The sequence below is a fragment of the Balearica regulorum genome, chromosome 6 (genome assembly GCF_011004875.1).
Source record: "Balearica regulorum gibbericeps isolate bBalReg1 chromosome 6, bBalReg1.pri, whole genome shotgun sequence".
NCBI classification, from domain to species: Eukaryota; Metazoa; Chordata; class Aves; order Gruiformes; family Gruidae; genus Balearica; species Balearica regulorum.
In genome coordinates, this window is record NC_046189.1 from 34,799,699 (window position 1) to 34,821,361 (window position 21,663).

Sequence of the window (21,663 nt, forward strand, 5' to 3'; positions counted from 1 at the left end):
GCTCTCATCTAGTGTGTCACTTCAGCATAATAGTCAGGGAAATGGAAAAAAAAATGGAGCTACTGATTTTTGTCACTTTAATAAAAAGGAGTGGAAGGAAAAGTTGGATATGAGATGAAATGTGAAGGAGTTTAATTCCTAGCAGGCAGCAAGCTCAAGGGAAAAATGCATCAGTCCTGGAGCAAGATGCAGGTTGGTTTACATTCAAGCTAGTACGATGTTCTTTCTGCACCCTCTGCACATTACAGTACAACGCAAACTTCTACAGCCTGTGTACAAGTTCAGATTGATGGCAGCAGCGATTCAGTCAAAATATTAAATATGCTAAGGTCTGAACATCAAGCTTTTCTTCTGATGCTCTTCAGTTTACTTCATACCTCCATGTCAAGTGTGAACAGTTGGAAAAAATATTGTGACTTTTTCAGCATGTTTATTTACACAGTGCATCTCCTTTGAATCAACAAGCATTTTTTCCAAGTGTAAGAATGAACAATTACTCATCCCTGGGAAACAACAAAATTTTACAGACGTCTCCTCGCACTCCCCGAAAGACTAGCCTCACCATGCTGTGCAAGGGCAGAAGCAGTTCATTTTTCACTTGCTGTATGCATAACAAAATATTCAGTTCTGCAGAACAAAAGAATGCAAGGGGGGGGATCTTAAGCATTCAGCAGTTTGAACTAAAAAGAAAGGTCAATGGCAAAGAATTCAGATACAAGCAAAAAATCAGACAACTCGGAGCACTGCATTTGAGCTTAAAACTGAATGCACACATTGTTTGCTCAGTTTTTCACAGCAGCATTCATAATTTAGGAAACTATTAATCAGCATGACGAAGTATCCTGTTTCTAACCATGAACAACAAAATTACACCAGAGAGCTTATTTTCTTTTCCCTTGAAAGGGATCATCTGGTAAAATTTGACAAGAATTCTGCAGCCCCAGGTTTGTGGACTTTGCACTTAAGTTGCACAGGAGAAAAAGCCACATCAGAGCAGAAGCATCCTTTCGCTGCCGTTTGATAAGGCCTGTCACAAGTCACTGCTCTGGGCCCCTTATTTTCTGTCTCATGCCAGGACTGCTATCCCTGTGTTTGTTATGCTGACCACAGAGAAAAAAACCACCGAAGGCTAGAAAATTTGTAGGACTAATACAAAATTCAGATCAGCTTATGACAGAGACACAACAGGTACTGAAAAATGAGGCAAGGCGGCAGGGGAAGAGTAGAGCAGCCAAGCAAAGGGGTATGGGATTGTGTAGGAATGGGAATGAGAATAAAGAGGTTGTGGCTGAGGAGAGTTACAGTAGTTAGAGAACAGAAAAGGGCAAAGGTAGATGCATTTATCACCTGCCTACTAAGAACAGCCCTCCAGGGCTCCTAATCTAGTGTTGTAAGTTTAAGATATGCTACTTCCTCATCCTACCAAAATTACTGGGACATCAAGTGATTGCAGAAGCAAATGATCAAAAAGACAACTTTTATTTGGTATCTCATTCAGCGAGATCATAAATTTGTTAAAAGTAATTATAGCTTTCATTAAGAAATTTAATTTAAAAAAAAAAAAAAAAAGGAGACATTTCATACCTTTTCTTTGCTTGGGGATGGTGGTGGAGAGAACTTGGACATACCCTGTTTCAGCCCTGGCAGTTTCAAACTTATGAAGAAATCTTTCTTCTCTTTTCTGCCTCCCTTCCCCATTACATTCATGTCTTCCCCTGCTGAAGTATCATTTTCCTGGCTTGAAAAATCAGTGTGCGCTATTTCAGAATTGCCTTCCTACAGTGACCTGTTCAATGGGTGCTGTCCAACTTAGCGTAGACAGGTAAGAATCAAAATGTTTCTGTGCTTCTGTTGAGAAAGGAGGCTACACGGTGGAGGAGATTAGCAATATAACAAAAGTCTACTAGAAGTGAAAACACTGCACCATCAGGATACTACTCTATTTTGTGCCTCTGCAGCAGGGAAGCCAACCTCCAACTCCTGCTCCCTTGAAGCGTTCCTATAAGGCACGTTTCCTGCAAAGAGCAAAACAAAGTGGAAGCAGTAAACTGGTGGCTGCATTGTGCTTCAGAAGTAGTGCTTGGTGAGGGGAGCACTGGGAGGAATTATTTTGTGTACCTGGTAGTTCATGCAAGAGGTCAGGATTTCCAGCGCTGACGCACACAAGAAGCAGTGGATGCCAACAAGGATTTGCGTACCCTTCCCCTGCTCCACCTCCTGCCCGGGACCAGAACCTGCTCAAGGTCACCCACGCGTTTCTTCAGGGCTGCTGTTCTGGAGCCAGCATCACCACTGCAACCCTAGTGAACACCGGTCCACAGAGGCAGGATTTTCAGACATTCAACACTTGAGTCACCCCCTTTTTAATGCCATTAGTGATGCAGCAACATGTATTTATATTTACATATAAATACGAAATGGTCAGATACCACATTTCTAAGCATAATTTATAATCTGAAACTGCTTACACTTTCATGACTAGGCTTGGGTTTTTCTTGTTTACATTCATAATTTAATTCCACTGGAATTTGATTTTTAAGAAAGCCTAACATATCTTAATTACCATAAAAAGATCCATACATATTTTTACTTAAAAATATCTTCTGTAAGAGGAAATTTACCAAAAATAACACGAAATATATTATTATGCATACTTTTTTTTTTTTGTAAAGTACAAACAAGTATCTGATCTCTTCTGGGTATTGCCTGATCTAATATGGCTATAGGTTCTATTTATTTTGTTTGTTTTTCAAAGTAAAGGGAAAGACATAAGAAGTCTAAGAACATAAACCAAATAAAAATGCATTCTTTCCAAAGATACAGATATCAATGAAAGAACACTTTGAAAACTAAGAAATGACAATAGGTACAAAGAAACACTATCCAAGCACTATGCAGTCTTTTGTCAGAGCATGTGCTACAGTGACCTTGTAACAGTTATTAAAAACAACAAACAAAAAAATGCTACTGGCAGAAAAAGCTGTCAAGCAAAACATTGAAAAATTGGTACTATTTTCTAACAAGTAAGTGCAGCACTGATACTAAGTATTTTATGTTTTTTTCCCCTCATGTATCTTTCTTTCTGTTCACAGGGCTGATTGTTGCAACTCTGGCAATATGCTGGATGCCAAACCAGGTTAGAAGGATCATGGCTGCTGCTAAACCAAAGCAGGACTGGACTGTCCCCTACTTCAGAGCGTACATCACTCTTCTTCCCATTGCCGACGTCTTCTTCTACCTCAGTTCGGTGGTGAACCCCCTGCTGTACAACATCTCTTCTCAGCAGTTCCGCAGTGTGTTTCTGCAGGTCCTCCGCTGCCGCCTGACAATACAGCATGCCAACAAAGAGAAGTTTCTCAGGGCCAACCTGAGCTCCGGAGCAAGAAGCAGCCGGTCTCTACGCTCGCTACTCTTCGCTTCGTCTAGGCGCAATTCTTCTACAAGAGGCAATAACAAAGTTTTCTTCAGTACTTTTCAGAATGATACCAAGCCTGACTGCAGTCCACAGAAACCAGGTCTTGAACCACCGGAGCACAGCTTGGAAGTAGTGCCACTAGAGACTAGCTCAGAGCTCAGTCCAGACACACAAAACAGCCTTTGTGAACATCAAGTATGACTTCATAAGGCAAAGTTAACGATTAGCAATGAACTTAAAACATGGAAATAAAAATGACTAAGGAATTGACTACATCTTAAAAGGAATAACACAGATGGATTTGTTTCCAATTATGCAAAAAGAGCAGTTCTATATCCTGCTGCTGGGATTTTTAAGTGCACACTGGAAATTCAATCTGCTAACTGAATTCATTAGCTGCCAAAAAGATCAGCCCCTCTCTCCCCACAACCACTGAACTTCCCTCGCTGTTGACAGGGATTTGGAAACAAACAGAAAATAATTGCAGTGTCTTTAAAGAAAGGGGGAGACAGAGCAAACTGTGTCAGGGCAAAAAAAATTGCTTGAAGTTTAACAATACAAAACCAAGAGAGCCAATTTAAGGGCCAGAACGGTGGTTGTCATGTGTGCCCTCGGCACCACGCCAGAATTCCCCCTCTTCTTCGGCCGGGGTCCATTGCAGAGTGGAGTGTTGCAGCAGCTGATACAAACAGAGTTCACCTTCCCTGGAGAACAAAAGGACTGGTACCCAGCAGAGGCTATCAGACACGCTGCTGATGAGGCGCAGGATTTGCGATACATAATTCCTGTGACACAGAGCAAAGGTTACTTAGTTTGATGTTTGCTTTACAACACGATTCATGCTTGAAAAACTGTTGCAAAACCAGTTTACATTTCCAAAGCAAAGCACTGCTGGTGATTAAGCCAGACACCTCAGCTGTGACACAGCTAACAGCTCTGCACTGCAGAAGCACAATCACTCTGGTTTAGATTTTTCTTTTATTTTATTCTGGTTAGAACCAAAAATATTGCAAACTTGATTTACATAATGTATATCAAATGATGCATTTTATAACCAGAGTTCTTCATCTTTTGGAATAAGCTGTTTGAATGGCTATAACTGAAATGCAGTTAGTTTGAAAATGACTTTTATTTCTGTTGCTGAACATATCTGAGTTAAGGTGTCTAAGTAATTACAGTTTTCTACACCGTTAATTTGTCATTTGAGCATTTTTTTCCCCTTTTTTTTGTTCCTTTGCCACATAGAAACAAGTAACTAAGAGTAAAAGGAGAATGACTATCAGCAAAACTTTCATTCCTTTTTTTTTTTTTTTTTAAGAAAAACTAGAAATACTTTTCCAGGTAATCTCAGTTCTTGCTGTCTTTGAAGCTTAATACTCTCAACAACAACAATTTCCATTTGCACAGAAATGGCTTTTCCGAGTTGAAAGTCTTTGCTTTTAAAATGTAATTTAAATTAATCTAATTTCAATTAATAATCTAATTAAATTTAGAAATTCTCAAATTGTTTCTATCTGAAAAAAAGTACATTCTGATGCACATAGCTGTTTTTAAAAATGGTTTATAAAGGCTTTAAAATACATAGTTGCATTTTCCCCGTCACAGTGGAAAATGGTTGTGGCAGTTCCACCTCTCATTACTCTAAAATTTTCCTGCAAGTGATACAGTAGAAATTGTGTATTGGAAATACTCATAACAGAGGTTTGCTCTTAGTGCCTTGCAGTTACAAAAAGAGGTAAATATTTCTAAGGATAATAAAAGTCAGTATTCCTTCTGAATAGGGGATTCTCAACAGGGTGGGTTTGTTGCTTTTTTTTCTTCTGAAGCGCGTGCAACAGGATTCCCTTGGAGAGCTGCATCCTGCAGCACAGTCTCAGAATGTTTTTAAATACACAGCGATCGAGACTACTTTTGGAGCAAGCAAAGCAGGAATATATTGACCCATAGGTACTGAACTTACAGTACCTGCAGATCCTTGTTCAGTCCCTGGGGACTTTGGAAATCAGCACTACAGCACCTGCACAGTCCAGTAGATACCTCTGCAGTAGTGACTGCCACTGCATTACTAAGTGCTGTGTATAGCAACAAAACACTGATTGTTTGGGTTATGCTCGGAAAGAAGGATTTCCTGTCTTCAGAGAATTTTAATTAAAGCAATTCTTTTATACTGTCACAACATTGCTGCCATCCCAACAATGCAAGGGTTTCCCTGTTTTGTGTTCTCCCTCTGCAAATCTAAACTCTGAAACGTGTTTTATGGCTATCTACTTAAAGTTATGAAGAGAAGCCCTCAAGTCAGTGTTAAATCTTCCTCTTTCTCCACTGAGCTTAAATCAATCAACACAGCAGGTAGAGCTTTTTCTCAAGAAGGAAGAGGAGCTACAGGCTGTTCTAGCTGTAGCAGCAAAGGCATAAGATCAAAAGGCACAAGCTTTATTACTGTAGTTTGCAAAAAGAAGGGAGCTCTGTCTCTGTTGACAAACCACTGCTGTCAAGGAGCCTCAACTGTGCTGCCACTGATTGGCTTACAATACTGAAATCTCAGGTGATGTTTCCCACAAAGACCTGGTGCTTTGTCCGTGTTGCTCCTGCAGTCTTCTAAGAGCTGAGGCAGATGTGACCCACCCCACTGCTACAATTAACTTTTTTCCTTCCCCTTCCCTCTTGAGAAAGGAATCCTGTATTCAATGGAACTAGGCACAGTGATTGTTCTCCCATCTCTAACCTGCGTCTCCTCATCACATATTCCTTCCCTGCAACTACAGACACCCACCAAACTCAGACATTCCTCGGTCTTCCATATAAACAGCAGTGAATCTTGACTTTCCCCTTGAAGTCCAAGCCTCTAAAAAGCTTTTAACATTGGCAGATTTTCTGTTCCCATTGTTTTATAGATTACTTTCTGCTATTTCCTTTTCACAGGATTCCTGCAAAGCCCTGTTTACAATTGGAACTAGTAAGTGATTTATTAGTTTAGGTCCCTGAAATATCATATACTTTGCACTTTTCCCTGTAGACTAGGAGACTAGAATTGTTCAGTGCTGTGAACAATTAGATAATGCCCTCTGAGGCATGGTTTTCACCAGGCAACTCTAGGAGACCTTTCCTGGAAAAAAAAAAAAAATAAAAAAAAATCATCGAAGTACTGCACCTTAACTCCATGTGTTTATAACAGCTCTGTTCTCCAGGATAAATTCCACAGAATAATCCTGAGCTCCTTTTGAAGTCAAAACACAGTATTCCTGCACAGACCAAAATTTTAGAACTCAAAGTTTCATGCACAGGTGGACCATGTTCATGCCTAAATAGAAAGAATAATCTAACTAGTAGTAAAATCCCATTGTAACTCTTCTCCTGTGGCTTTTCTGTAAAATGTCTTACAATAGGAAATTCCACTCCCAAATGATTGTTTATTCCCATTCCCAGCTCTAGTAATCTGAATTGTAACAAAATTATTTACATAAAAGTCAGCAATTTATCAGGTTTTCAGTAGCTAGTTGTCTAAAGACATGCCCTTCACACCCAAGTTTGGTTTTTTTTAAGTACTGATAGATTCTTTTGAGCTCACAAATCAACTGCTATCATACACTAACTGTGGTTTTTTACATAGCATCAGGTATGAACTAAACTTGATCAACATAGAAAGGCTGTGCTTTTTCTCTAATTCTGCAGTATCCTTATAGCAAGATACAATGAAAACAGGCATAGAAGATCGATGGAAAAGAGAGAATGTTAGCACTACAGGAGTGACATTTTTAAAACACTTTAGCCATGACTTCACTTTTTTTTTTTTTTTACCATGAATGTGAAAAAAGCAATGACACTTTAAATAGTATGAGTTAAAAGAAAGGGAAAATACTCTTAACCCTTCTTCCTATCATATTGTGACTCCAGTTTAATTGTGGTAGGAAATAATACAACCAACTTCCATGGTTTGCTGCCAGGGACACTCCTTGCTCCAGCAAACAGGTCAATGTACCCCAGTTACTGCAGTTCACCCACTGAGCCCAGCCAGCACAGCAGCATCTTTTCTGGGTTATCGCTAGAGATTTTTCCTCGGAGTCCTCTCTTGCCATGGCTCATTGTACTGTTGAGCCAGTTCTGAAACTATTTCTGAGATCCTCATGAGTCATTCGCCACCAGCAGGCTGAACTGCAGACAGTTCTTCAAAGTGGTTATCTGCTTCCTCAGACTCATACCACAGACATAACTGCTAATTACCAGATATTCTTGCTTGAGCAATCAGCTTGATACATTCATTAACACATCACCTAGAAATATAATTGCAAACCTTTCTGGGAGCTTTTCTTGTACCTCAGATTGTTCTGAGTTGCTGGCTAGGCAAGGACACTACATGTTTTACACTCTGCTTTTACTGGGATGGGGTCATTCCCAGCTACCTACCCTCAACAGTTTACACTAGCGCTCAAGTAGTGTATTTACTAACATACAATTAGTGTATTTACTGCCCAGTCTCTTGATTGATGAGTACTGAACAATTCATCCTTTTACATGGATTCAGCAGCTCCCCAACAGCAGTGTGAGTTATGCATGTGTGTAGGTACTATAATGATTATTTACTATGAAGCACCTACAACTGACCAATTGATTTTCCTTCATTTTGGCTTCAAGGTTTTTGGGGTTGGCTGAGGATGTAGTTCAAGTACTTTTAAGAAGAGAGGAGAGTACACAGGGCTAGACTATCTGTGTGATAATACATCAGCATTTGAAAGGACAGGGTGTGGAATACACCTACCACAACTTCTAAAAAACCACACAAAACCCCAACACCTTTGAGCTTAAATTGGGCATTGAAAGTTTACTCCTAGGCTAAGCAGCTTGCCCATCACTACACCTGTCTCTGCCCCACATGTGATCATACATTTAGATAGTGTCAAGGCCCAAACTACTATTTCTGCAGGATTTCTGCCTTATTCCATGCAATGAAGTAATGGTGTAAATCTCAAGGCTTTTCTGTAGTTCCTCCTTGTAATATTGATTTTCTCACCTAGATCCATTCTATACACATGCCCTGCCCAACTGCCAAGTTCAGCGTCCCCTGCTTAGCTGCAGTCTGGTCCTGTGCACCCACACCCTAGCACTGTTTCGGCCACATGCAGATGCATTCAGTCTTGATAGCAGCAAACAATTCATGCCACAATTTATTCAAATCCAAAAGTAAGAGTTCTTCCACCTACCCTGTCTGCAGAGCCCAGTACATGTTCTCTTGAATAACAGCTTAACTTGTTACTAGGACAACCAAAAAAGGTGACATCACACCTACTTCTTACACTGTGCGTATACAGAAGGCACCAGAAGATCCAAGCTTTTTCTCTTACTGCTTGAAAAGGATCTTATTAGGCACCTCTGACTCTTCTGTTATAGCACATACAGACAAAAAAAGCAAATGTAAGCGTGACTCTCCAACTTAAGAGCCAACCATAATGCAAGCAGTGTGTGACTTTAGTTTGCACTTGTACCCTCAAGACTGTCCTTCGGCAAAATACAGAGAGTCTCTGAAGCCAAAGTAGGCAACTAGGATACCACCTCTGAGATCAAGGACCTAATTTCTAAAACAACCAGTCACCTTCCCATTCTATGACCCAACTACTCTGAAACTGCTTTCTGCAATAGCACACCTCAGCAGGAAATCACAGCCCTCTGCTTCATCCCAGAGCAGCCTATGGCCTCATGGTCACAAAACTCTTAGCTGTAAGTTTGACTCCATCAAGTAGAGGCTGTCCCTTTACCCAACGCTAACTTTTCCAAACCAAATGTTCTACCTCATGGACTATGACAGACACTCCTCATTTTTAAAGAAAGCTCTTGCTACAGTGTTTTGTACTTGTCCAATTTTGTAGGCATGCATAGTCAGATTTGTCTTCTGCAACTCATTCTACAAATACTGCTTTAGCAAAATCTTGGGTAGTACATATTCTGAGTATACCTGCTGCATCAAATCTTTCAGAGCATTAGAGAACAGCCTATACACAACTAGGGCCCAGGAACAAGGCCTCTTTGAGCAGTCACAAAACCGCCTTTTCAAGACTGAACCAGGAGTTGGAGGCATACAGAGTGCCATAGTTCACACATGTAGAAAAGTTTTGTATCTTAAGGTGAGTAACTCAGAAAGGTATCAGGTAGATCAAGACAAATTTTGAGGTGTGCTGTTACAGCTTTGGCAGAATTTCTCAACTCTTTTAGATTCAGTGCTTAATCTTGCCCGTCTCTACCAAGGAAAAGGCAGAAAACTGCCCAACAGCGGACAATTCATATTGTGGCACATGCAACCCATGAGAAGTCCCTAGAAGTTGCCCTAGCTCTAGCGTTAGCATGCTTTCATGATTTGTATGTGACTTATTTTGGGTGTTCTCTTAATGTTGTTGTTCATAAAGACAAGCCCGAGGACTGTGTTTATGAACAGATACTCCCCTTTTAATACCCTGAGTAGTTTCAGTGAAATACGAGAAACCGGAACTTTCAATTTTCTGGTCTTAGTGAATCTGCAAGTTTTCCTTCATGCTGTGCTTAGACATGATGTCTTGTCTGCCTATCCATGCTTGCTTTGTGATTTCAATTATATATTTCATCCTTTATTTCTTGCCCTAAACTGTTACTTCCTTACCCTCGACTTGAGGTACTTGACATTAAGTGCTTAGTAGGAATTATAAAAGCTTTTTTTGTGATGTCTGCTGAAATCTAAAATGAGAATTTCTACTAGTGCAAGAACAACACGTAAACATTTAATTTCCTTTTCTGAGGAACATAAAATATACATATGACTATTTCTGGATTTTACTATATCAGTAACGTTCAAAATTGGGTTCAGACTACACACAAATACGTTTCTAAATTATCTTTTTTAGAATCATAGAATCTTTAAGGTTGGAAAAGACTTCTAGGATCATCAAGTCCAACCATCAACCCAACATCACCATGTCTACTAGACCATGTCCCCAAGTACCACGTCTACACGCTTTTTGAACACCTCCAGGGACGGTGACTCTACCACCTCTCTGGGGAGCCTATTCCAATGTCTGACCACCCTTTCAGTGAAGAAATTTTTCCTAATATCCAACCTAAATCTCCCCTGGAGCAATTTGAGGCCATTTCCTCTTGTCCTATCACTTGTTGCTTGGGAGAAGAGACCAACACCCACCTCACCACAACCTCCTTTCAGGTAGTTGTAGAGAGCGATAAGGTCTCCCCTCAACCTCCTCTTCTCCAAACAACCCCAGTTCCCTCGGCTGCTCCTCTTAAGACTTGTGCTCCAGACCCTTCACCAGCTTTGTTGCCCTTCTCTGGACATGCTCCAGCACCTCAATGTCCTTCTTGTAGTGAGGGGCCCAAAACTGAACACCGTACTCAAGGTGTGGCCTCACCAGAGCTAAGTACAGGGGAACAATCACTTCCCTACTCCTGCTGACCACACTATGTCTGATACAAGCCAGAATGCTGTTGGCCTTCTTGGCCACCTGGGCACACTGCTGACTCATATTCAGCTAGCTGTCAACCAGCACACCCAGGTTCTTTTCCTCCAGGCAGCTTTCCAGCCACTCTTCCCCAAGCCTGTAGCATTGCCTGGGGTTGTTGTGACCCAAGTGCAGGACCCGGCACTGAGCCTTGTTAAACCTTATACAGCTGGCCTCGGCCCATCGATCCAGCCTGTCCAGATCCCTCTGCAGAGCCCTCCTACCCTCAAGCAGATTGACGCTACCTCCCAACTTAGCATCATCCACAAACTTACTGAGGGGGCACTCAATCCCCTCATCCAGATCACTGATAAAGATATTAAACAAGACCGGCCCCAAGACTGAGCCCTGGGGAACACCGCTTGTGACCAACCGCCGACTGGATTTAACTCACCATTACTCTCTGGGCTTGGTCTTCTAGCCAGTTTTTTACCCAGCGAAGACTGCACCTGTCTAAGCCATGAGTCACCAGCTTCTCTAGGAGAATGCTGTGGGAGACCATGTCGAAGGCTTTACTGAAGTCCAGGTAGACAACATCCACAGCCTTTCCTTCATCCATTAGATGGGTCACCAGGTCATAGAAGGAGATCAGGTTGGTCATGCAGAACCTGCCTTTCATGAACCCATGCTGTCTGGTCCTGATCCCCTGGTTGTCTTGAACATGCTTGGTGAGTGCACCCAAAATCATCTGCTCCATGACCTTCCCCAGCACTGAGGTCACGTTGACAGGCCTGTAGTTTGCAGGATCCTCTTTTGGGCCCTTCCTGTAGATGGGCATCACATTGGCAAGCCTCCAGTCATCTGGGGCCTCCCTTGTTAACCATGACTGTTGATAAATGATGGAGAGTGGCTTGGCAAGCTCCTCTGCTAGCTCCCTCAGCACTCTCGGTTGGATCCCATCCGGCCCCATAGACTTGTGAGTGTCCAGGTGGCATAGTAGGTTGTGAACTGCTTCCTCCTGGATCATGGGGGGTTTATTCTGCCCTCCATCCCTGTCTTCCAGCTCAGGGGGCTGAATGCCCTGAGGGCAGGTGGTCTGCCTATTAAAGTCTGAGGCAAAGGCAGCATTAAGTACCTCAGCCTTTTCTTCATCCTTGGTGGCCCTGTTCCCCTCTGCATTGAATAAAGGATGGAGATTCCCCTTGGCCCTCCATATTAGGTTTTATGCCCATCTTTTTATGGCTTAGTGGTTTTACTATGATACTTGTCTACTCCTTAGCTAGTACCTGTTCACATACATCATACAGTGACAGACTGCAAAAGATCCTATTGTGATTTGCTCTGTTTTCTAGAGAAAGTGATTATAAATATTTTATCTAATAAGGTCCTAAATATCTTAGAAGGTGGCTGAATGTTGAAAAGCAATCATTCTTCTGACAGTATGCTTACCCAAACAGTCATTGGTTTAGTCAGATCATGTTTTTATTGGTTGAAAATATGAAATAAGCTTTCTCAACACAAATCCTTTCATCTATGATTGTAAATGCACTGCTAAAAAAAACAAACCAGTTGTAAAGTATAACCATATCCAAACATGTCCTCTGTGTTTCACTTTACACTAACTCTTCCTATTGTCTTCTCAACTTTCTCTCTGGAGCTCACAAGTGGTTTAAATAATTTGCACCTTGCCAGAAGTTTTATCATTAAATTTACTAATTGCCTTCTAAACAGCTAATTAAATATTGTAAGCATCTACAATCAGTGTTCTCCAGATTAAAAAAACTGAGGCACTGAAATTAAGTGCCTCGAAACCTATTGCAAAGCTACGTCACACACTTCCTGATTTTTAATCCTGTGTTTTAGGACTGCAGCTATTTCATCCCGAGCCCTCCCTTTGATGCATTAAGTAGACAAGATAAAAGCATATTCATGCCATTAGGCTCTTTTAGAGTATAGAATTCTGTGTAAAAAAAAAAAAAAAAGTGCACCACAACCAAAACAAAACCCCAAATACCCCCTTCCCCTCAACCCCCACCTGGCTGAATTAGCATACTTTCCTCATAATTTTCTATGAAAACTTACTCATATCATCCCAACTCCTCCATACATTTGGCAATTTTTAAAAGTTGCAATTTTTTACAGAAACTAATAGAAGGCCTTTGACAATGAAATACTGGCCTCCTCACTCTCCTGACCCTAGCTGACACAACATCTTGCAGAAATTAACTCATCTCAGAAGAAAAGTGGACAATTGTTGACCGACAGAGGACAAGGGTTTGGATTACCATGGTATCTCTTTGTAAGTCATGCCTTCTAATTCTGGTACTGGAAATATGACTCAAAACTGCATTGTTAATAAGATAAAACCCAGCACAAAGTAGTCTTTGTCACTGCTTGCAGCAACACAAAGCAGAAGCGAGGCATTAAAACTGCTTAAAAATGCATAAGCTGAGAAAGTTAAGTACAGCTGCTAATAGAGGTATTATCAAATACTTTTTTTAAAGCCACAGGACGCTACAAACCAGAAGTCAAAGCTCAACTTTCACCTGCATATCTAATTCTTCTGTTTTCTACTGTCCTTGTTTATTCCTCTGCTCACTAATGTGGACTTACAGTCAAGCACATACAGTCTTTCAAAGCTGGCTCACAGCCTTCCGTCACCTATGCTTTCCTGATACAAAGCTATCAAGATCTAAATGGCCTTGGATATCACGATGTAAATATACTTGATCTTCTAGTAAGAGAGCTGATCTTAGACTTAATTTTCAGAATCCTGTATGTGCTTTTTTCTTGACAATCCTTATCTGCTGAAATGAACTGGGAAGCCACAGTCCTTATGCCTTTGCAAATGTTAAAATGCTACACCCTTGTAATAAGTCCCATAAATAATTTTACAGGTGAGTAGTCTTGTTGCATCCTACTAATTAATGTCCTTGCCAATTTCAATGGAATGGCTCACATGTTTACACTTGCATGCCAGTACCTTTGAAATCCATTCAGCTTTTATATCTTTAGGTATTTTCATGCTTACAGTTTTACAGCCCGTTCAACTTCAGAATAGGATTTGCCTGTTTTTTATATTACTTTTTCCATATTCAAAGACTTGTTGGTAATTTGGCAAAATAGGTTATATCAAGATTTTAAAAAAAAAAATATCCAGACTATGAAGGAAAAATGGAAATGAAGAGAGATTGGATTAATTAAAACATGCTTGCTAATGTTTTGGTAAGGTCACTGGGAGCTAAGACAAGTGATAGGGTCAAGCCACAAGACATATTTGGAAGCACAGACCTATTTGTGTGTGAAATGCAATAGGAAACTCTTAAAGGAGGTTTAAAAGACACCAGGCTGTGGGCACTGTATCCTCACAAAATTCATTTGTATACCTTTTGTACAAGTCTGAGAAATAAAATAACATAAAAAGCTATTGTCCATGTCCCATGAAAAATGGGATTCACTGGACCAGATACCACAACTTCCTTAAAATAATGCAGCTCTTCATCACTTCTGCACTTGGATCTTTGTCATGACTTTCAACTCAAACTGCTTGAATTGTTAACTCTGCTGTTGCTTTTCTATATTTAGAGGCAGCCAGAACAGCGACTTACTACATACTGTCTGTAATTTCTCCTTAGCTGATGCACTTAGTTCAGTTCATCCCATATGGGGTTGGAAGTTTTCTGACTAACCCAAAAATTGGAAGGCATTTACTAGTAAGGAAACAGCTTTGGCACTGAAGAAGTGTTTCTGAATGGGAACATATCTACAGCTACAAGTTTTCAGCATACAGTACAAATTAACAACATACATTGTAAGTCTTTTATTCAGCATCAAAAATGAGCTACATGTTTCCAGTTTGGTTACTACGTCTTCGTTTCATTGGGCACCTGGTAGCATGAGCTATGATGTTACAGGTAACAACTGTTACATGTCATGTTGTTATGGTTTGGTTTTTTTAAAATTGTCAGTAAAGATTTATTATATTATGCTTTACCTTGATTAAAAAAAATAATCAAGAGTTCTTTTGAGTTATGTTGATATGCTGCGATCAAAAGAGACAGTGCAGAAGAAAATAAAAATAAATCTACCACCAGCTCAGTGGATGTTTCTTACTGTTTCTAAATGGATACTGGGGATGTAGCTATTACCTATAAAACTTTAATGTCTACAGTGATTCTGAGGACATTAAAATTTCTTTACTGTTTTAATCATTTGCAAATAAGTGTACACCAGAGTATAATCTCCCCTTGATAGGGGTATGCAATTAGTATTACTACTAATGGATGCTATACATGAAAACAGAAAAAAGTGTGTGCTTCTTTAATCCTTAACAGCCATAAATGAAGCAGCTCCATCATGGCAGCAACACAGTGGGGGGGGGGGAGCCAACCCCAACTTTAATAATCCCAGGTAAAGAATTTACTGTAGGCCAACTCATCACACAACTGAGATACTGTTTTCCTCTGCCTGATAAAACCAATGACTGGGAAAGCAATACTGAGAAGAGATAAATAAACAGAATTCAACAGTGAGATAGTGATCTTGTTCATGATGTTCCCATGCACTACTTTTAAGCTCACAATTGCAGCAATTGCTTTAATTACACTGCAGGATTATATACTATGTAAACACATTAAAATGACCATTTTAAACCAAAAAATTCTTGCAGATTAATAGAAATAATGAGGTTGTTTCCCAATTCACTTGCAAAGGAAAATTCATAAACAATCCTGCTACTGTGGATAGTTGTTTTTTCCTTGCAAAAGTAAAAGTTTGTAGAAGTACGTTCACAACTACATTAGAGCACAAGATGTTCTAAACATACACATGGGCAGGATTACTTACAGAGAGTTCTGAGATATTTAGACTGGCTACCTTTCTGGGCTGATTGTCTCATCCTTCGTGCTTTATTCCTTTCTGATCTATTCACACTGCAACTCTCGTTTTGCCTTAAGTAGGTTTTAGATCAGCCTTTACACTCCGATATCTCTTGCCTTCAGTAAAAGGTAAACTTCATTGTCAGTATGTTTGCTATGATATATGTATCAAAGCATACATACATTATACATTCATCTACATATCATCAAGATGTTTCATCTGATGCCAATGTACTGTGGAATTTCTTTGTTCCTACATATATTCTAAAAACAAAGGAGCACTGACATTTCTAAGTTAAAAGTTGGGAAGGAGAGAGGGGAGTCTGCCACAGTTATTTCCACAAAGTATCTGCAAGTAAATTATAAGAACTTTGATCCTTTGTCAAACATCTCATGTACACTGTTTTCACACACCTGCTTACACAGTTGAAGAATGCACTAGAAATGTATCCTTTATGTTAATTTCTGTGGAACAAAAATTATTTGGTATAGTCTTCGGGGCCACTTCCCATTCTCACCATTCTACCTTCTAAAGGAAGAAAGCACTGAGGTTTGGGGTTTTTTTTGTTTTGTTTTGTTTTTGTTTGTTTGTTTGTTTTTTTGTTTTTTTTTTTTTTTTTACAATTAAATTAACAAATTAGTTTGTACGATTTTGCATTGCAGGCAAAATACTGTCTTGTCCTTCTGTCTCTCTCACTGGAACAGAATGTTAACAAAACTGCACTAAACTCGTTCTAGCAAAATTTTTGAATACAACTCTGCTTAAAGTGAGAAAAGTATTTTGTCATTTACTTCACAAAGTCTCCAATTCTGTGCACTGACAGATCCCAAGTGCAACTGAAAAACTGCCATAGCAAAGCACATGTTTGCAGGGGAGGCAGAATTATACTAATTCCACATAATCACTTAATCAGATACATACTGCTCAATTCTCAATTCATTTTAAGTTGTGCAACGGAGCAAATTTCTATCTGATACTACAAACAGCTGAGATAACATGCCTGCCAATGTAATTCAAAATATTAGTGGCTAACACCTGCATTCTTAGCTACTCACAGCAGAGGCTGTCACAGTAACAGCCAGTTTTTAAACTCTAGGTTAGGAACATGCTTATGCTGCTGTTATTTCTCACCTGAAGCTGAAAAGTATTTCATAAGATTGGCTCTCCAGAAATTGAGATGTTCCTGAGAGAACACAGTGACATTTAAAGCACTAACCCTAATTTTATAGCAACTGGAGTGGTTTGTGTAACTATGATCAGACATAAGGAACATAAGTGAAAAAACTGGACAGTTGTAGTCCTCCACTGCATTGTTTATGGAAAGTTTAATACAGAAATGCAGCTGAACCAGACAGCGGTCATCACACAACTCTATGAACACCAACAAATATGTAAGAAAAAAAAAGTCACTGGCTACAAGTTGGGGACTACGCTGTAGGCACACCACAGAATGTAAGTTAGCGACCCCCTTGACAGCAAAGCCAACACGCAAATTAATGCATACTGCAGAGGAGGGGTGACTGCATCAATAGGTTACTGGTTCAGACCATGAACTTTATCTCAAAATATTGCATTTAACTTTTAAATAACGTTTAGGAGAACTTGTAACATTTTGCTCACTGACACAGCTATATTTTATTAAGGACAAAAATGGGTTAGTCTATAAAAATTAAATTATACTCCTTTGACTGTATCTAGTCAAGAGGAAAAACTCTAATTATGAGATTGTGCTGTCAAATAAATGCAAATTCACATATTTCATATTCTGGGTTAAAAATTCAAACTCAAGTGTATTATAAATTAAAATCAATATTTGAAACATTTCAGTGATAAGCAACAACCAAAAGAATCAAGTTATGAAATATACTGGTAGAAGTAGAATAAATTATTAAATAAGACTTGAGAGAATAAGGCATTTATATTACACACATTTAAATATCAATTAGGAAAAAGAAACAATAAAGGATGATGAACTGAATCATCTCTGTTTTACAACCAATCCTCTCTAGAATTGATTGAGGATAACACAGAAACTAAGATTGCAATGTAAATTTCACTCAATTTGAAATAGGTTAAAAATTTAAATTTATTCACTAGCTGAAATTTACAATCTCTAAGCTTAAAATGAATAAGAACTGCATTTATAGAAGTAAATTAAATAAAACTGAACAGTGGTACCTGCTATGCACAGCATGCTAGTTACCTCCTAAACAGAAAATCCCAGGATCTGCTCAGAGACAATATAAAATTGCACAGGGAAAAAAAAAAAAAAAAACACCCAGAAGTTTCTTTTAAGAGCTCCTTATTTACTATATTGCAAACCAATTTCTTCATAGGAGTAAGGACAAGTTATGCATCAGTGTATGTCTAAAATCTATTAAACCAGTTCCAATTCGTATTTTCAGCATGCCACAGTCACACTGGCCAGACTGCAGTCTTGCCTGCCAGTCTCAGAAAAGCTGCATGACTGACTACCCCATCCTGCACACACAGCACACAAGTGCCTGTCTCTTACATATCTGCAGGCGTGCACATCACACATGCAAGCCCACTTATCTGGAAGACATGCACTTTAATCTGTGAGGGGTTTCCTTGACTGAAAACACTTTTCTAACATTCACCTGAAGGTAAGATTACAGATATGCTTCTGGAAGGCTGATACCGTCTGAGGTTGTACTGAAAGGAAAACATGAAGGAGCCAGGGAAGATATTTAAAAAAGCCAACCAAAACCCAAAAAACCAACTACAAAAAAACCACCCCACAAACAAACACCAAACAACTGTTTAAAATTAAATGAGAACTGACTTTTTTGTCTATGTTTACATACCATGTTTAGAGCCCTTCAAATCACCACAGCATCCATTCAAACCTATTGAAAAGTACTATAGAAGCTGTGGTGTGCAGATAGCAAAGCCTTCAAACATTCATTTGAGATACTCGGACTTTAAAAGTTCCTTGCAAGTTGTAACTATCTCCCACCCCCACCAACCTTTCCCAGTAAACTTGAAATAAAATACTCCAATTTATACTAATACATAGCTTGAAAGAGACTAATCTTCCTTTAATCATATAGCTTTTTTCCTTAGCCTGGAGAGCTTCTAAATATTTTACAGAAATACAATCACTGTGGATGGTGTTACCCAGGATGAAACAAATTGCAAGCAGGTCAGCTACTTTCAATAGTAACAACAATTGTTATTATTTATCTATGACTCATTACCTACTGATCTGAAACTACCAGCACAAGTGGAAACAGCTGATTGATAAGCACTTTGAAAATACCAGTGAATAGTTTTCGAGCGCAAAGATGGCTGTGTACGTTTACTAGGTAGAGAGTGATCCTGCTGTTATTGAAGGACTCGCTCAGAAAGGACAGCCTGCAGCTTGATTTGTATCGACAGCGTAACAGTCCTTTACGCCAGCAAACTCCACACTCTAAAGCACTGCCCTCAGTTGCAAGATGTGCAATCCCAGAGAGTGGCTTCCCCTTAAATCAGGGTTCTGAGGCCCCAACCTGCCCTCTGCTGCTTTACCCTACCACTTGGTACAGAGGTCACATCTAGGTGGAGGCACACCATGAGTTACTGCTAGCTTGCCCTTTTAAACACCTCGTGTCTTACCAGCTGCCTGCAGGAAGAGCAGGATGCTACCTGAACTCCAGCACCCGCTAACACGCTACCTCACCACCCTGCCCAGCCCTGAAGTCCCTAATAAAGCTGTAGTCTTTGACTCACATACATGGGTACAGAGCAACGTGGTGGTCTAATAAACCAAGACAGTTCTCTCTAAATCTCAAATGCCTTCCATCATGCTGAATAAAAAAAAGCAATTTATAGCACAGCTCAAGAGACAATAGAGGCAAGACAGAGAATCACAGCTAGTTTCCTCTTGAACACATTTATCTCCAAATATGCTAGCTTTAATATTAATTACATTAAGGGAAAAGCCCCCTTAGACTTAGAAAATGAGTATGGCAGATACATCCATTTGTGTCCTCCTCTCCCCCCCAAACTCCCCAAAACGTTCTTTTTATCCCTCTCTCCCTTTTGCTTGATGTTTTCTTTTAATGATGAAAGCAAAGACGACTACACTTTCTTTCCCTTAAGATGAACCTTCAGAGTATATGAATTGCTGGAGTAAATAAAAGAAAGGAGGGAATACTAATTTAATGCTCTCCCATCTCTTGGGGAAAAAGCCCATGTAATTAACTGTAATGAGATTAAACTAACTTGTTGTTATTAATTTCCCAGTGCTGGGAAACTAAATCTGAGACCCATAAGACTGCGTATTAACAGCTTTATCAACATTTGGCTTGCATCCTTCAGTTTTTACACCAGTTTTAAAGGAAAATGATTAACTTTATTGAATTGCAAAGTCACTCAGAAGTATAAGAAATTGAATTTGGTCCCTTTAGGTAGGAACGCCAGATTCATCTGTAGCTGAAGACTGTGAATGGGTGGAGCCAAAAGCAACAAATGCTATCCAACACAAATAAACAGAAGTATAATTATTAAATTCTTACCAAAACTTTTTTCCATTACTTCTTTCTGACACATATCTTGAACATTCACTGTACAATTCACAATGAACTCTGGAGCAGAGCAGTCATTATTTAGCTGGAACTCCTCACACTGGTAGCACTGTATCTGCAAACCCAAACCTGGAACAGATAGAATTTTGCTCAGAATAATAGTAATAATATTTAAAAAACCCAAACAACCGAACCCAAAACCCCCACACCAAAAAACAATCAACACGTGCCAGAAATCTTCCTCATCTTTCTCTCCTCACATGTTGCTGTTCTAACTACTCAACAGCTCAGCAAAGTACGACTTCGACAAAAATAACGTAAAATAAACGTGTCGCCCACTCAGCTGAGGCTATGCCTTATGTGCTCGGCACCTGGGCAAGAAGCGGGCTCCTTTCCGCGGGGACTCCGGGGCGCACAGGCGGCTGTACCGCCGCTCCGGCCCTGCCTCCCCGGCAAGGCGCTGGGGACGCTGCCGCCAGCAGGCGGCGGGACAAGTGGCCCCGCACCGCAGCCGCTGCCCCTCGCCCATCCGCCCGGCCCCGGGGCTGCCCTCAGCGCAGCGGGCTACAAACTATCCACGCTTCGGGGAGAGCAACCCGGCTAACAGATACGCTTCGGTTCTTATCTGTGCCGACGGGTTTACATAACTACTAATTAATTACAAATGATTTAATTACTATTTTGCCATGCACAATTACAGCTGCAGAGCATCCTTCACCTCCCTCCTTTATCATGCAAACGAGGTGCTCCGCACGGCTCGCGAGGAGCCGCTCCTCCCAGCCCTCCGCTAGGCTCCGCGCTGCAGCGTGGTGGCTCCCGGACCCCCGTCGGGGAGCAGCGCCTCGTCCCGCTGCGGGGACCCCCAGCCCGCGTCTCCCCTCCCCTGGGAGCGTTGCGGCGGCAAGACCCAGCCTGCTGCCCGCAGGGACTGACCGCCAACCCACCGCCCAGGAGAGGTGTGCGCGGCGCTGGCGGTCAGCAGGCGGCATCCTCGGAGTCCGGTGCCGGCTGCTGCGTTCGAAGCGCTCCTCGCCCCGCGGGCGGCCAGCGCCGGTGACACCGGGCCGGGCTGCGCCCTCGCCGGCGGCGGGGAGCTCTCCAGGCGGGCTCCGCTGCTCCGCGCGGTGTGCGCGGCCGCGAGGCTCCCGCTGAGCGCCAGGCGCCAGCTCCGTCGAGGGGCTGCGAGGGGACGAAGTCTCCCTGCGGCCGCTGCGGGCAGCTTCGGGCAGCCCGGGCTCTCCGGAGGCGCCTCCGGGGGAGTGGCGCGGAGCCCCTTACCTGGAGCCAGGCACAATCCCCAGAAAGTTGCAGTGAGGAGGAAGAGCCGCATCCTCCCGGAGCCGCGGCTGCCGGGCTGGCGTGCAGTCGCGAAGGGGCATCAGAATGAGAGGCAGCGGAGGCGCCGCGCACTTGTGCCGCTTTTCCG

The 21,663-nt window shown here is 41.1% G+C and overlaps 1 protein-coding gene across 1 annotated transcript; it reads right to left on the bottom strand.

Annotated features, from left to right (window-relative positions):
* Window positions 1-413: 413 nt before the first annotated feature.
* LYPD1 (LY6/PLAUR domain containing 1) lies at window positions 414-21,654 on the bottom strand. Its single transcript, XM_075757177.1, has 3 exons — window positions 21,516-21,654; window positions 20,229-20,366; window positions 414-4,200 (listed from the first exon to the last, which is right to left on the bottom strand). Exons 1-3 carry the CDS (start codon window positions 21,565-21,567, stop codon window positions 3,965-3,967), a joined length of 426 nt encoding a protein of 141 aa, XP_075613292.1. The 5' UTR covers window positions 21,568-21,654; the 3' UTR covers window positions 414-3,964.
* Between the last annotated feature and the right edge of the window lie 9 nt (window positions 21,655-21,663).

Excerpts from the sequence above, each read along its gene's own strand:
- LYPD1 (XM_075757177.1), bottom strand. The coding sequence starts at position 21,567 with ATGCGGCTCTTCCTCCTCACTGCAACTTTCTGGGGATTGTGCCTGGCT. Across the intron at positions 20,367-21,515 it reads GGGATTGTGCCTGGCTCCAG|GTTTGGGTTTGCAGATACAG; the intron begins GTAAGGGGCTCC and ends TATCTGTTCCAG. Across the intron at positions 4,201-20,228 it reads AGTAATGGAAAAAAGTTTTG|GAATTATGTATCGCAAATCC; the intron begins GTAAGAATTTAA and ends TCTGTGTCACAG.